General features: G+C 39.8%; 1 protein-coding gene across 1 annotated transcript; it reads right to left on the reverse strand.

The window, feature by feature from the left end:
* Positions 1-352: 352 nt before the first annotated feature.
* LOC136543602 (vegetative cell wall protein gp1-like) lies at positions 353-5,927 on the reverse strand. The gene is made up of 2 exons (XM_066535997.1): positions 5,839-5,927; positions 353-890 (listed from the first exon to the last, which is right to left on the reverse strand). The coding sequence occupies exons 1-2, from the start codon at positions 5,925-5,927 to the stop codon at positions 353-355; spliced, it is 627 nt and encodes a 208-aa protein (XP_066392094.1).
* Between the last annotated feature and the right edge of the window lie 9,956 nt (positions 5,928-15,883).

Here is a 15,883-nt window from a genome sequence, read left to right on the forward strand (position 1 = left end):
CAATGGAGCAAGGCAAGCATTACCATAGAGGCATATGCTGACATAATAGTTCTGATAGGCAAAGCAACAATTGGAAAAAGAAAGACATGCTACATATGCATCCACAAACTGTGAACCCCAACCACTGCAGATGAAGTTTGATTTTGTCTATAAAAAGAGCAAAGCATATCAATCCACACAGATGATGACAGATTAACTTGTAGTGAGCAAACATTTGCAAAATTTATTTAGTTAATTTACCATCAAGGATATGTTATACTGAAAGTCCAAGTACCGGATAACAATTTGAGCATGTTATACTGAAATTCTCAAGCAGCACGGAAGCAAAGCAGCAAAGCACGAATTAAATTACTCACTGGATCTCGCCGTTGAGGGAGGGAGGGAGGCGGTGGCCGGTGGGGAGCGGGAGGGGAGGGGCCGCGCCGGGGAAGAAGGTAGGGGAGGGGCGGCACCGGCCGCGCCGGATCTGGCCGGTGGGGAGCGGGAGGGGAGGGGCCGCGCCGGGGAAGAAGGTAGGGGAGGGGCGGCATCGGCCGCGCCGGATCTGGCCGGTGGGGAGCGGGAGGGGAGGGGCCACGCCGGGGAACGGGAAGCGGGAGGGGAAGGGCCGCACCGGGGAAGAAGGTAGGGGAGGGGGGAGAGGGAGGGGGCGGCACCGGCCGCGCCGGATCTCGCCTGTGGGGAGCGGGAGGGGAGGGGCCACGCCGGGGAAGAAGGTAGGGGAGGGCGGGGAGAGGGAGGGGGCGGCACCGGCCGTGCCGGATCTCGCTGGTGGGGAGCGGGAGGGGAGGGGCCGCGCCGGGGAAGAAGGTAGGGGAGGGGGGGGAGAGGGAGGGGGTGGCACCGGCCGTCGGATCTCACCGGTGCGGAGCGGGAGGGGAGGGGCCGCGCTAGGGAACGCCGGTCGTGCCAGATCTCGGGAAGAAGGTAGGGGAGGGGGGAGAGGGAGGGGGCGGCACCAGCCGTGCCGAGGAAGAAGGGGAGGGAGGGGAGGGGCGGGATCTGGCGGAGGATGGGCGGGTGCGGGTGCGGGAGGAGCGGAGGGGAGTGTGGGGGGCTGGGGAGGGGAGGGGAGGGTGCGGCGGGGAAGAAGAAGGGGAGGCTCGGAGCGTGCGTGCGTGAGGAGCCGAGCGGGCGAGTCCACGGCGGGTTAGGGTTAGGAAATCTTGGTTGTTTTCCGTGCGTGTGTATGTTTTTTTTCTGTGTGTGAAATATCGACAGAATAATAACATTTTTTCTGTGTGTGCATATCATTTTTTCTGTGCGTTTTTAAAGAACCGACGGAATAAGTTTCATTTTTCTGTGAGCGTTGATTTTTTCTGTGTGTGTATTGTCACGCACAGAAAAATCATACAATTATTCTGTGGGTTTTCGTATTTTTCTGTGGGGATATTTTAAAACCCACAGAAAAATCATAATTTTTCTGTGCGTACCGAAACAAACGCACAGAAAAATTTATCACCCACAGACCAATTCGAGTTTCCAGTAGTGAATGTAATTATATTTATATTTATTTCTTCCACCTCGTTTTTCAATCGATCGTGGAATTTATCCTTCCATAGCCTTGCCCTTCAGTATTAAGGAAACAGGTTAGCTATCCAAATCTATATATACTATATAGTTCATACCCACTAACCATTTACTCCCTTCAAATCTTGCTCCACGTTAAGCCACGTCATCTAGAGTTGCAGCCGTTAGATCAGCATGAATTCCTTCATCTAACTGTCCAACTCTCGCCTGGAGCTGCCAACTTTTTGGCTCCCCCTCAGCATTCACCAACACATCGCATGGCCTTTGAGTAACTGAGAAGAAGGGCAACTGAGCAGTAACTCTTTGGCTCCCCTTTTCATTCACCAACACATCGCATGGCTTTTGAGTAACTGAGAAGAAGGGCAGCTAAGCAGTCATACTAATTCTACCATATTACAATATTTTATACCCCATAAAGCTTGGCAATTTATCTTAGTTTAGTTATTTGTAACTACATCAATTGATCTCTTTTTTTCGAATGACATCAAGTGATCTCTGATACCCAACTTCGTGTGTTGGCACTAAAATCTCCTATATTTAAATAGGAGAACCCTATAAGCAGATTTTCCTGGCTTCTCAGCGAGCCACGTCACCACGTATTACTCCCTTCGTTCAATTTTCAGAAACCATCTTATGCATTACGGCGCTCGCGCGGCTTTTTGTCATGCAGATATGTGCGTTCCTTTGCATGGCTGCATGCAGCGTTAATGCATTTTCCATCTGCTCACGTTCCGCATTGCTTCCCTCACTGCTACGGGATGGCCTTGTTGTTCCGGACGATAACGGCCTTTAGTCTTGTTACCGCGCCGGGATAACAATCCCGGGACTAAAGGTGGAACCTTCAGTCCCGGATCATCGAGCCGGGACTAAAGAGAGACCTTTAGTCTCGGTTGGTGTTACCAACCGGGACTAAAGGCCCTCCAGCCGAGCAAACGTGGCCGCACCCTTTAGTCCCGGTTGGTAACTCCAACCGGGACTAAAGGTTCCTTTTCTTTTTCTTTTTTTTTTGTTTAATTTGTTTTCAGTTCAGTTACACATATTTGTTTAATATATAATATTTTTTATGTACGTATTCTACGCTGCTAATATAAATACACGCACGCATATAATTACATCTAATTCTCATCTCGAGCATTATTATATTCGAATAAAGTATGAAACTATATATATTATAGATATATATATATATACAACACTTTCATAATCTTGTTCTCGAAAATAACGATATCAATAAACATTTAATTTACATCATTTATTCCTTCGGATCAAAGTAGAACTCGCCGTTGGGATTTAGCAATTTTTCTAGAAGAAATCCTGCTATTGACTCTTGAACTGCTTTTAGATGGTCTTTTTGCATGACCCTTTGTTTCAACCATTCAGTCTTGCATTTGAAATAAAAGAAAAAGTATTAATATATATATATATATATACATTTAAAAATAAATAAAAAATTGATATATACGTACTCTGAGGACATCTTCAGGAGTTCTTCTTATGTGCGCAGTGATAAATTCACAAACGTAGTATCCACACAAGTTATTACCTGGTTGCTGCCGCAAACACCATTGTACGAGGAGAAGATTATTCTCATCATCTCACACGTAAATTGAAGTACGATATAGTAATTAAACACGTAGGGAAGTATATATAGTATAACTTACTGGTATTTCAACTACATTAAGTGGTGCCTTGCAATCCTTGCGGTGTTGCCGAATAAACTCTTTCCAAACCATGTGCAACCAATAATGTACGATCGTTAATAAATTATGGCAAAGTCTATTCAATAATAGTTGTGCATGAGAGATCGAAATTACCCCTGGATAATGTCTATCATATCTTGGTATAGTGCCCGCTCTTTTCTCAACGAGTCCAAGATTACTAACCGACTTGAGTTTAACTCAATGACAATGAGTATCCAGTGAAACCTGCATTGGTTTATACACACACGTACATGCATATAAGTTGTATTGATATTACATAAAATGTGTAGACTACATTATTATTAACACTTACTCAAAGTTGTATGGGAAAAGTATTGTTGTCTTGTCGTGCTGCTTCACGAAGAACCTCATGATATTCTTCTGTGCTTCAGATACCCACTGCTCCTTGGCAATAATATCGGTTTTAAATACGATATAAGGATCAATGAAGCCAACACTGGTGTCTTGTATTCTTTGGAGCTCTGACATCTGGAATCTGTATATAAATATAAGTTACATGTGAGGATAATTATACACACGTACGCATAGAAGTGAGTTTATTAAATAAAAGTAATAATCACTTACAAACAAAAGCAGCTAATGATTGATTTGTCCGGAGCGTCCATGTGGTATAGTTGATGCAATTCTTCGAAACTAATATGTAAGATGTCATCGCTATGGAAGTAATGATGGCCTCTAAATCTGACAAAGATCCACTCCTCAACCCTGCCACACGCCTGCATGTACCACTTGTTGAGCAAGTATATTTGTGTACCTAATTCATTCAGAGCCGCAGGGTTGTACAGACTTTTGCCAAATTTATAAGTCTTCTAGGTATCAACTTCCAGGTTCTGGATTGGAGCTTTGCCCGTCAATTGATCCAAGGTTAAACCAGTATCTTCAAAAAAAAGTATTAAGGTCTTGAACCGACACTTCTCCAGAGTTATCTGGTCGATAGACTTTTATGTTGGAACATCCTTCCCTGACGCTCTTTTCCATTTCTTATCTGCATCATGTGACTTCACAAGGGAGCGGTCATAGTCTGATAGTGGCGGAGGCTTACGAAGTTTAAGCATCTTTTTCTTGTGAGCTTCGACCTTCTGCCTCAGCAGATCTTGTGGTATGTAAAAGTACGACTTCTCCTTAAGCTTCGCTTGTCTCTGCTTTTCGATATCTATAAAAAAATCTTTCACTTTTTTGTCTTCTTCAGCTGCTATTTGCTCATCAGTCTTTTCAGGAAGTATTTCTTGAGAAATAACTCTTTTTTCGGGGTCTTCTTTGCCACCGGGACCTTAGACGTCTCTGTAGTGCGTCGCTGTGGAGGGGGTGGGGCGGAGTTGGAGACCGGCGTGGAGGCGATGAGGCCAGTGTTGGAGACCGGTGTGGAGGCGTTGGAGATCGTTGTGGAGGCAGTGGGGCCGGTGTAGGAGTTGGAGATCGTTGTAGAGGCGATGGGGCCAGTGTAGGAGTCGGAGATCGCCGTGGGGATGAAGTCGTCTCGCCCCCTGCGACACTGTGATGAGATGGGGAATAAATGATTGGGCTAGGCTGGGGGGAGACCCTGCTATAAAAACAAGTTGTGAGTCAATTATTTTTGAAGCCAATAGAAACTTAATGAAAAATAATATTTCATTCACTTTCATTCATACCTAGGGTGAGGTAGGGGAAGCGGTGGCGCCCTAGGAATGATGATGAAGCTAGTCTCTATGTTGCTCTCTCAATTTTCTGGCTGAAAATTAGCTTGCCAGTGTCTGGGTCTAGGCTTCCCCCATGAGCGTAGAACCAATTCTTTACGCGTTGAGGCCAGTTCTTCTCTATTGTTTCAGGTATGGTTCCCTTGGCAGTAATCTCTGCTTCTAGGTTCTGCCACTTAGGAATAGCACTCCTATAACCACCTGATCCCATGCGATGATGGTATTGCTTCTGTCGAGCATTCTACTGATTCCTCATCACACGTTCCTCACTCTCTTGAGATGTCTTGTATTCTACGAAGTTATCCCAATGGGACTCCAACTTGACAAATGCCTTAGCATTGAAATCCGGCGTATCATTCTTCAAGATAAACTTTTTATACAATGTCTTCTTCCAACTCTGCAACAATGTTGCCATCTTCTTCATTGTCCAATCCCTCACTAGCTCCTTCAAAGCATCATCTGCTTGTAATGTGAAATGCTGAGTGCTATCTCTCCAAGCTAGGTTCTTGTCACGATCAGATACAAAACTAACATTCGGAGCGGATATCTTCTGCTTCCATTCATGAGCACTAACTAGGATCCTATCCCTTACAATGAACCCACATTGATTGACATATATCTAAGCATGTGGTCCCAATGGTTTGCCGGTGTCGGTGTCGAATTCTGATATTATGAAACGGGCCTCTAATGGCTTTTTTGGCCCTCGGACCTTTCTACTCTTGCCGGTGGTTGATGTAGATCCAGGGATCGGCTACATGAGTAGAAATACAATGATTAACAATAAATATACGTACGCATGCATCTATAAGAGATGATAGATAATCGAATATACCTCGTTAGTATTTTCTTGCGCGACAATTTGTTGATCTTCAACCACCGGGATATTCAGGATATCCTCATAATCCGCAAAGTACTGACTCGTGTCATCTACATCCGCATTGGTGCCGGCGTTGATAATATCCGCTGTTATGCCATCTTTCAAGTTATCATCTGGAGCAGCCATTTGTATCTTCAAGATAACACATAGATAGAATTACTATGGCACATAATATAAGTACATGTGATAACACATATAAAATTACTAAATCCAATTAAATATAATAACACATAATATTTCATAAGGATAAACAATAATAAGGTATAGGCTTTGGAATCGAATCGAATCAAAAACACTTTCGATCCAAAAACATGGAAATAAGTACATGTATATATACACATAGAATGATACAATTTTCTCATTCTCTCTCAACACATAGAAATAAGTGCATATGTATATACCTCTAGATATGCATGTGATAACACATAGAATGTCTCTCTAGATACAATTTTATCTCTCTCTCAACACATGGAAATAAGTACATGTATATATACACATAGAAATAATTAAGTACATATGTATACATATAGAATCTCTCTCTAGATATGCATGTGATATAGATAGAATTACTAATAAAATATCCAAATGATATATAGATAGAATTACTAAAATAAAATATACATGTGATATAGAGATAGAATTACTAATAAAATATGCATGTGTCAATTACTAAAACAATATTAAATCTAACATATATATAGAGAGATAGAATATAATTACTAAATCCAATTAAATATAATAACACACATATATCTAGATAGAATTAATTACTAAATCTAATTAAACCTAACATATATACATAGATAGAATTACTAAATTAAAATTAAATCTAACACATATATAGAGAGATAGAATAATAATTACTAAATCCAGTTAAATATAATAAACATATATACATAGATAGAATTACTAAATCAAAATTAAATCAAATTAATATATATAGAGAGAGATAGAATATATAATTACTAAATCCAATTAAATAAATCTAACATGAAATTAGATAAACTAGTAATAGATAATACATTTTAATCTAACATATATCAAAAACTATAATAAAAAACTATCTAAATAAAGTACTAATTAAATTTTAATACATTTAAATCTAACATATATCAAAAACTATCTAAAAAACTAACAATAAACTACTAATTAAATTTTAATACATTTTAATCTAACATATATATCAAAAACTATCTAAAACTATCTAAATAAACTAGTAATTAAATTTAACATACATTTTAATCTAACATATATATAAAAAACAATCTAAAAAACTAGAAACTTTGTAAAAAAATATGGCCGAGAGCAACTAGCTAGCAGGCTAGCTAGGGCGGATGGCGGGCCGGGCAGGGCGTGCTGGCCAGCCACGGGGCCGAGCTGAGCACCTCGGATGAGGACAACGTACGGCGGAGATGGCGAGATCAATGCGGGCGGATTGGCGCGGCCGGGCGAGGGACGACAACGGCGCGGCGCAGCAGACGAGCTCGACGGCCGCTGGGCGGGGCTCGACGACGAGGCCGGGCGGGAAGCGGTCGGCGACGGAGGGTGGACTCGGGTGCGGCGGCGGAGACGGGATGCGGCGGAGAGACGGTGCGCGACGCGGGCGGGGCGGATGGCGTGGCTGGGCGGGGGTAGACGACGACGGCGGTGCGGCAGAGACAAGCTTGACGGCCGGGCGGGGTTGGGCGACGGAGGCGAGATCAAAGATGGCGGTGGCGGCGGCGATGATCGATGTGTAGATCGAAAAGTAGAAGATGAACAGAACAGGAACCGTTCGATATATATAGGCCGGGACCCTTTAGTCCCGGCTAGTAACACCAGCCGGGACTAAACGTCATTTAGTCCTGGCTGGTAAGCTGAACCGGGACTAAAGGTCCAACCCTTTAGTCCCGGCTCGGCTTACCAGCCGGGACTAAAGGAGCTTTAGTCCCGGTTGGTGTTACCAGCCGGGACTAAAGGTATTTTTGGGCGGGCACCAAAATTGCCGCCCACCCTTTAGTCCCGGTTCCTGGTCTGGGCCGGGACCGAAGGCCTGAAAATTTTGGCAGCCCGCCAGAGTAATTGGAAAGGCATGGGATTTTGATTTTGTTCTCCCTGTTTAATACTAGGTTAATCAATTATTTGCAATACTTCAATACTTTGTAATATTTATTTTAAAAAATACTATTGATTAACTAATTATTTATTGTAAATAGGAAAATTTTGTAACCTAAAGTTTTTAATTTCTTTTATGAATATAGAATATAAATGTTACTAATACTAAGTATTTTGTTAATGCAAAAATATATTTGTAACTTAAAATTAATAAAACTAATATTATTTGATAGGAAATTTATTATCACATTATTGTAACGTCAATGTTTTAATTTTCTCGGTTTTTGACCAAAATTGACAAGAAATTTTTGTTGAACCTATAAAAATAAAGAAAATATAGTATTTTTATTCTACAACTTTTTCAAATGAAAAAATGTCCTATATAAGGATTGTAGATCTTGATGAGTTGAACAAACTTAATATTCAAAACTTTTCAATTTGAGACAATCTAAGGTTCCGAAAACTAGTTTGTAGGCGTTAAAATTTAAAAATCATAAATTTGAACCATCTAAACTTTCTCAAATGGAAAGTTGACCAAAACAACAATTGTATATCTTGATGAGCTTAACAAACTTGGTATTCAAAACGTTTCAATTTGAGACAATCTAAGGTTCCGAAAACTAGTTTGTAGGCGTCGAAATTTAAAAATCATAAATTTGAACCTTTCAAACTTTCTCAAATGGAAAGTTGACCAAAGCAACAATTGTAGATCTTGATGAGTTTAACAAACTTGGTATTCAAAACTTTTCAATTAGAAGTCATTTAGAGTTCATAATACTAGAGTCAAAGTGTTGTTTTTTCATTTGACCAAATTTGACTTGGTCAAACTTGCTCAAATGAGACACTAAATGACCTCGAATAAAAAATCTCTGAATACCAAGTTTGATCATCTCAGCAAGATCTACAATTGTTACATAGCTCATTTTTTATTTGAGAAAGTTTTATCAAACACTAGTCATAAATTCTTGAATCTCATTTAGACTTTCTGAAACTATATCACACACTTGTGAAATTTGAAACATATATTAAACATATTACAATGTGAAGTCATAACATATTACATAATATCCATCTCTAAAACATAATATATTAAATATGCATCGTTGTATCATGCGGGTACAACAGTGAATTTCTTCTTGACGTATGACCCTTAGTTATGATCTTGTCGTAACCATGGAGTGTCTTCATCATTTAACATGATGCTTGGATCTTTCTTCACTATGAAAGGTGGAATTCAGATATTTCTTTCATAATCTTCTGACATATCTGACTTGTCTTCAATTCCCACTATATTTATTTTCCTAGAAAGAACTATGTGGCGCTTTGGCTCATTGATCATTGAGTTGATGTCTTCGTTTTTTCCTCTGATTTTGTAGACATGTCTTTCACATAGAACACCTGACTCACATCGGCAGCAAGGACGAATGGTTCGTCTTTGTATCCAATATTATTGAGGTCCACTGTTATCATTCCATACTCTTTGTCGACTGTTACCCCTCCTCCGGTCAGCTTCACCCATTGGCACCAGAACAAAGGGACTTTAAAATTAGGTGCGTAGTCTAGTTCCCATATCTCTTCTATGCGGCCATAATATGTTTGTATATTCCCATTTGGATCTGTGCCATCTATGCGAACACCACTATTTTGATTGGTGCTCCTTTTATCTTGGGCAACTGTGTAAAATGTATTCCCATTTATCTCATACCCTTGGTACGTGAGGATATGCCATGATGGTTGCCTAGCCAACAAATACAGTTGCTCATCAATATTGTCATCGCCTTGACATTCTTTTCGCAACCAACCACTGAAACTTTCCATGTGCTGACGCCTAATCCAAGCTTCAGTCTTCCCTGGAAACTTGGATCGTAAGAACTCCTTATGTATCTCGATGTACGGATGCACCAATGACGAGTTCTGAAGAACTGTGTAGTGTGCTTTATTGAAATAATCGTCTTCCATGCCGATATATGTTTTCTTCCCTAAAGTTTCTTTACCACTGAGTCTCCCCTCGTGTTGCGATTCGGGAACGCCAATTGGGGCAAGGTCAGGAATAAAGTCAACATAGAACTTAATGACCTCCTCTGTTCCATAGCCCTGGGCGATGCTTCCTTCAGGCTTAGAACGGACTTTCACATATTTCTTCAAGACTCCCATAAACCTCTCGAAGGAGAATATGTTATGTAAGAACACAGGTCCAAGAATACTAATCTCCTTCACCAAATGAACTAGGAGGTGTATCATGATATTAAAGAAGGATGGAGGGAACACCAACTCCAAGCTGACAAGACATTGAACCACATCATTCTATAGAGTAGCTAGTTCCACTAGATTGATTGCCTTATGAGAAATTGCATTGAGGAATGCACATAGCTTCATGGTGGCTAGATGTACATGTGGAGGTAGAATTCCTCTTAAAGCAACTAGAAGCAATTGCGTCACAAGCACGTGGCAGTCATGGGACTTTAAGTTTAGGAATTTCTTCTCTAGCACATTTATTATACCCTTTATATTGGAGGAGAATCCCGATGGGACCTTGATGCTGCTTAGACATTCGAACATGTTGTCCCTCTCTTCTTTGCTAAGCGTGTAGCTAGCAGGACTTAGTAATGACGTCCATCATCTGTCTTCTTTAGATGAAGGTTGTCTCATTCTTTCATGCCCTGCAAGTCCTGGTGTGCTTCAAGTGAATCCTTTGGCTTTCCGTACACACCCATAAATCCTAACAGGTTCACACAAAAATTCTTTGTCAGGTGCATCACGTCGATTGCGTTGCGGACCTCTAGAACTTGCCAATAGGGTAGCTCCCAAAAGATGGACTTCTTCTTCCACATGGGTGTGTGTCCCTTAGCATCTTTGGGAATAGATTCGCTGCCTTGTCCCTTTCCAAATACTACTTTCACATCCTTGACCATTGCGAGTACATCTTACCCGGTTCGGTTATAAGGCTTCTTTCGGTGGTCTGGCTTACCTTTAAAATTCTTCCCTATCTTTCTTACTTGGTGATTCAAAGGAAGGAATCGACGATGGCCAAGGTACACAACCTTTTGACATCTTTTCAAATATATACTGTCAAGGTCATCAAAACAATGTGTGCATGCATTATATCCTTTGTTTGTCTGAACTAAAAGATTACTTAAAGCAGGCCAATCATTGATTGTTACGAACAATATTGCTCGTAGGTCAAAGTGTTCTTGTTTGTACTCATCCCAGACACATATACCTGGTTTGTTCCATAAAACTAGAAGTTCTTCAACTAATGGCTTTAGATAGACATCAATGTCGTTGCCAGGTTGCCTCGGACCTTGGATGAGGATCGGCATCATAATGAACTTCCGCTTCATGCATAATCATGGAGGAAGGTTGTAGATACATAGAGTAACTGGCCAAGTGCTATGACTAGTGCTCTGCTCCCCAAAAGGATTCATACCATCTGTACTTAAGGCGAACCTTAAGTTTCTAGCCTCATTTGCAAACTCTAGAAATTCCCTGTCTATCGCTCTCCACTGGGACCCATCAGCTGGGTGTCTTAGCATATTGTCTACCTTACGGTCTTCTTTATGTCACCGCAACAACTTTGCATGGTCTTTATTTCTGAACAAACGTTTTAAGCGTGGTATTATAGGAGTATACCACATAACCTTGGTAGGGATTTTCTTTCTAGGACGTTGTTCACCCTCGACGTCACCAGGATCATCACACCTGATCTTATACCGCGATGCTTTACATACCGGACATTCATCCAAATTCTCGTATTCATTGCTATGGTAGAGGATGCAGTCATTAGGACATGCATGTATCTTCTGGATTTTTAATCTCAAAGGGCAAACAACCTTTTTTGCTTCGTACGTAGTGGTGGGCAATTATTTTGGCTTCGGAAGCATCTTCTTTATGAGGTTCAATAAATTCCCAAATGCCTTGTCGAATACACCATTCTTTGCCTTCTACTGTAGCAATTCCAGTGTTGTATCCAGCTTTTTTTGCCCCTCTTCGGCCATCGGGTATAGCAACTTCCTATGATCCTCAAGCATGCGCTTGAACTTAACTTTCTCTTTTTCACTTTCGCATTCTTGTTGTGCATCACGAATGGCATCGCCAAGAGCATCACCGAGATCATCTTCTGCCGCTACCTCTTCTTCATCTCTCCCCATTGTAGTATCATCAAAGGCACCATACTGAGCAAAAATGTCATCAATATCTAAATCTTCTCCTTCACCTTCTTCCATCATGACCCCGCTTTCTCCATGCTTAGTCCAACATATATAGTTTGGCATGAAACCTAACTTAAGCAAATGTGAATGAAGACTCATTGAGCTTGAATATTCTTTTAAATTCTTACATAGGGCACATGGACAGCACATGAAACCATCCCGCTTATTTGCCTTAGCCACACCTAAGAAATAGTGCACGCCCTTAATAAAGTCTTGGGAGCGGCGATCGGCATTGTACATCTAATGGCGTGATATAATCTGCATTACACAACAAATTATGAAAACCTTGAATATAATTAAGTATTTTATTACACAACATAGATGACACACACACGGTTGATTAATTAACTAAGCCTGGCTACAACGTAAGCAATCCCAACTATCACTAAACAAACTAAAACTATAATACACTTCAGTAACATAATTATTTCGTGACCGTACGCAACTAAAATAGACAAATCATTCGTCTGTTGAATATCAATAAGCTTCTCCTGCTGGCTCACTGCCTCATCATCAGCAGCCGCTACCTCAAGCGCACCCAAATTCTGCACGTATGTAGCATAATCTTCCTCCCAGTACCAACCATCGCATCCATTGTCCTTCCACTGAAATTAAAGTCAAAAAATATTTAGTCAAAAATATTCAAGAAAAGCAGGTCAATTAGCCATAATAAGCAAATGCGTAAGAAACTCACATCGCAATCCGGGCATTTGTAGAAAACACGACCCTTGTTGGGTCCATGTCTCTTGACTCGGTACACCATCACAATCTTCTGCTCACACTTGCCGCAGATAATGAGAGGGAGTTCCGGCCTCAGTCGTTTCGCAACCGAACGAGAGGCCAAGGATCCGGTACCAGTTGTCATCTACTTTCTATACTTATTTTTGCAAACTAGTGTAAATTTCATATTTTCTAAAATAATATATTTAAACAAAACTAAAATTATTTATTTATCTAACTAAACCATCAAATATGTACTGTGTATAATAGTAAAATACCAAACTATCAAGTGATTTTACTATTGTAAATCATCATGTGATTTTGAGCTAAAAATGACATAGAAATCATAATCAAATCCACCATATCAAGTTACTTTCTATACTTATTTTTGCAAACTATTGTAAATTTCTCATTTCTAAAGTAATATATTAAAAAAATAAAAATATTTATTTATCTAACTAAACCATGAAATGTACTACATATACTAGCAATACTAAACTATCAAGTGATTTTGATGAACTAATTTAACTTTTGTTGATCCAAACATATATGCAAATCATCATGTGATTTTGAGCTAAAAATGACATAAAATCATAATAAAGTCCAACATATAAAGTTACACATGCATCTACATTGCAAAATGAGATAAGCTACTGATAAAACATAAGAGGATTAAGTTTGTTACCTCCAAAATCGAAGAGCAACACCAATGGAGGAGAGAGCAAGAACAATAGCAAGCTGAAGAACAGAGACAGTGAGTTTGAATGGAATGGCTCGGGCTCGAGGAGGAAGAAATGAGCTGGTCTATAGGCCGGAATAATTAGTCCCGGTTAGGGGGCCAAACCGGGACTAAAGATTAATCTTTATTCCCGAGGCATCTTCCAAACCGGGACTAAAAGCTTTAGTCCAGGCTGATATTACCAACCGGAACTAAAGGTTTACCTTTAGTCTCGGTTGATAATACCAGCCGGGACTAAAGATCCCTGCATCGCAGACGACCGTTGGACATGAACCTTTAGTCCCAGAAGGAACCTTTAGTCCCAGGAGAAAAAAATGCCGAAGCTAATGTTAAATTGAGACATCGTTCTAAAGTCTGTTCTCTGGTAGTACCTCCTGTTTTTAGGCTGCACGCAAGGCCAGTTCTTTGGCATTCCTCCACTTTCCCTTGCCAGGCGTTAGCGTCTTGGTCTTCGCGAAGCCTTAATGTACGAGGATCATCAGCGAATAGAAGGGAGTATTTAGACCGGCACAAACTCTTCCGAGTGAAATCCCTGCCGCAAATTATCATATGCCTTTTCTCCATCCTAGCACCACAAATCTCTTCGGCTTCCATGCCCCCATGATCTCCAATACAACCACAAATGCACTTGCAAACCGACGATACATATAGCCGCGGCCAACTTCATATTTAAACCCAATGCATCCGTCTGCTCACATTGCCATCTCTCACTACACGCCAGCAGGTATTTATAGGAGCGGCTCGTGTGCATTTGTAGCCGTGGTTTTACAGCCAAAACCAAAACCGCGGCTACAAATATCCGATTTGTAGGGGCGGTTGGTCAGCCGCTCATATACGATTTGTAGGGGCGGCTGATGATTTGTAGAGAGCGGCTGGGTCAATTTTTAGAAATCAAGAAAAAATTGCCAAAAAAATAGAAAAATAATTAATCCGGGGAGGCCCGCACTGGTCAACCACACACCCACTCCCTTAGCTATGGTATTTTTGGAGACTTTGCGTCAACTGGGATCTCGCGCATACCATTCTCTACCACTGCACCTCACACTCACTTCTATATATAATTCATTTTGGTTCTCCACATATTATCCTAAATCGAGCATAAATTGATTATTTGAGGCCCTAAATGAATTTAAATAAAAAAGTTGTCAACTACAAAGTTTTATAACTTTTCGAGATCTACAACTTTCATTTTGGTAGTTTCTCCATCCGAGGTCATTTACAAAATTTGAATTTCAAATTAAAGAAATTCAAACGTAGTTTTTCTTGACAAAATGATTTCAAATTAAAAAGTTCTCAACTACAAAGTTTTAGAACTTTTCGATATCTACAACTTTTGTTTTTGTTATTTGACCATCCGAGGTTATTTAAAAAATTCAAATTTTAAATTTTTTGAAATTCGAACATAGTTTTCCTTGAAGAGATGATCTCAAATGAAAAAGTTGTGAACTACAAAGTTTCATAAATTTTCGAGATCTACAACTTTCATTTTGTTAGTTTCTCCATCCGATGTCGTTTGAAAATTTTAAAATTCAAATTTGAGAAATTCAAACATAGTTTTCCTTGATAAAATGAATTCAAATAGAAAAGTTGTCAACTACAAAGTTCTATAACTTTTCGAGATCTACAGCTTTTATTTCGGTCATTTAGTCATCCGACATAGTGGTGATAACATTGTTCACAAATTTTACATATCCCTCTTATAGTCTGTGGAACTATAAAAGAGAGACGTAAATTTTGTGAACAATATTACTACCATTTTGTCGGATGAAGAAATATTCAAAATAAAAGTTGTAGATCTTGATGGGTTCTATAATTTTTATGTTTATGACTTTTTCAGCTGAAATCATTTAATGTTTCAAAATGATGTTTGAAGTTGCTATTTTTTTAAATTCAAAATTCAAATAGATAAAACATGGTCACAAAAAAAGATGGACAAAATAATGGCTCTAAGAATACAATAAATTGATAGAGCATGATTTTAGAAAAATTTAGGGAAAAAATCATTAAATTTGAAGTTAGTATAAGGAAGAAAGACTAGTTACAAGTTTTGGTCAGAGATTAAAAAGACAAATCGGTGTTCTTCAATAATTTCAAAATTTAATTTCAAATGGCATTTTGAGCAGTAAATGATTTCAAATGAAAAAATTATAAACAAAAAAGTTTCATAACTTTTCGAGATCTACAACTTTTATTTTGGTCATTTCTCCATCTGAGGTCGTTTGAAAATTTTGAATTTTAGTGCTTAATTTTTACTATTTGGCGTATATTTGTAGGGACAGCTTAATATTGAGCCGCCTGTAAGGAAATGGACTCTATGCTCA

The sequence above is a fragment of the Miscanthus floridulus genome, chromosome 3 (assembly GCF_019320115.1).
Source record: "Miscanthus floridulus cultivar M001 chromosome 3, ASM1932011v1, whole genome shotgun sequence".
NCBI classification, from domain to species: Eukaryota; Viridiplantae; Streptophyta; class Magnoliopsida; order Poales; family Poaceae; genus Miscanthus; species Miscanthus floridulus.

What these genes read in the sequence shown, in the direction of transcription:
- LOC136543602 (XM_066535997.1), bottom strand. Translation starts at nt 5,927, where the DNA reads ATGGCTGCTCCAGATGATAACTTGAAAGATGGCATAACAGCGGATATT. An exon ending in GATGTAGATGACACGAGTCA is followed by an intron (nt 891 to 5,838) that starts GTACTTTGCGGA and finishes GGCGTTCCCTAG; the next exon opens with CGCGGCCCCTCCCCTCCCGC.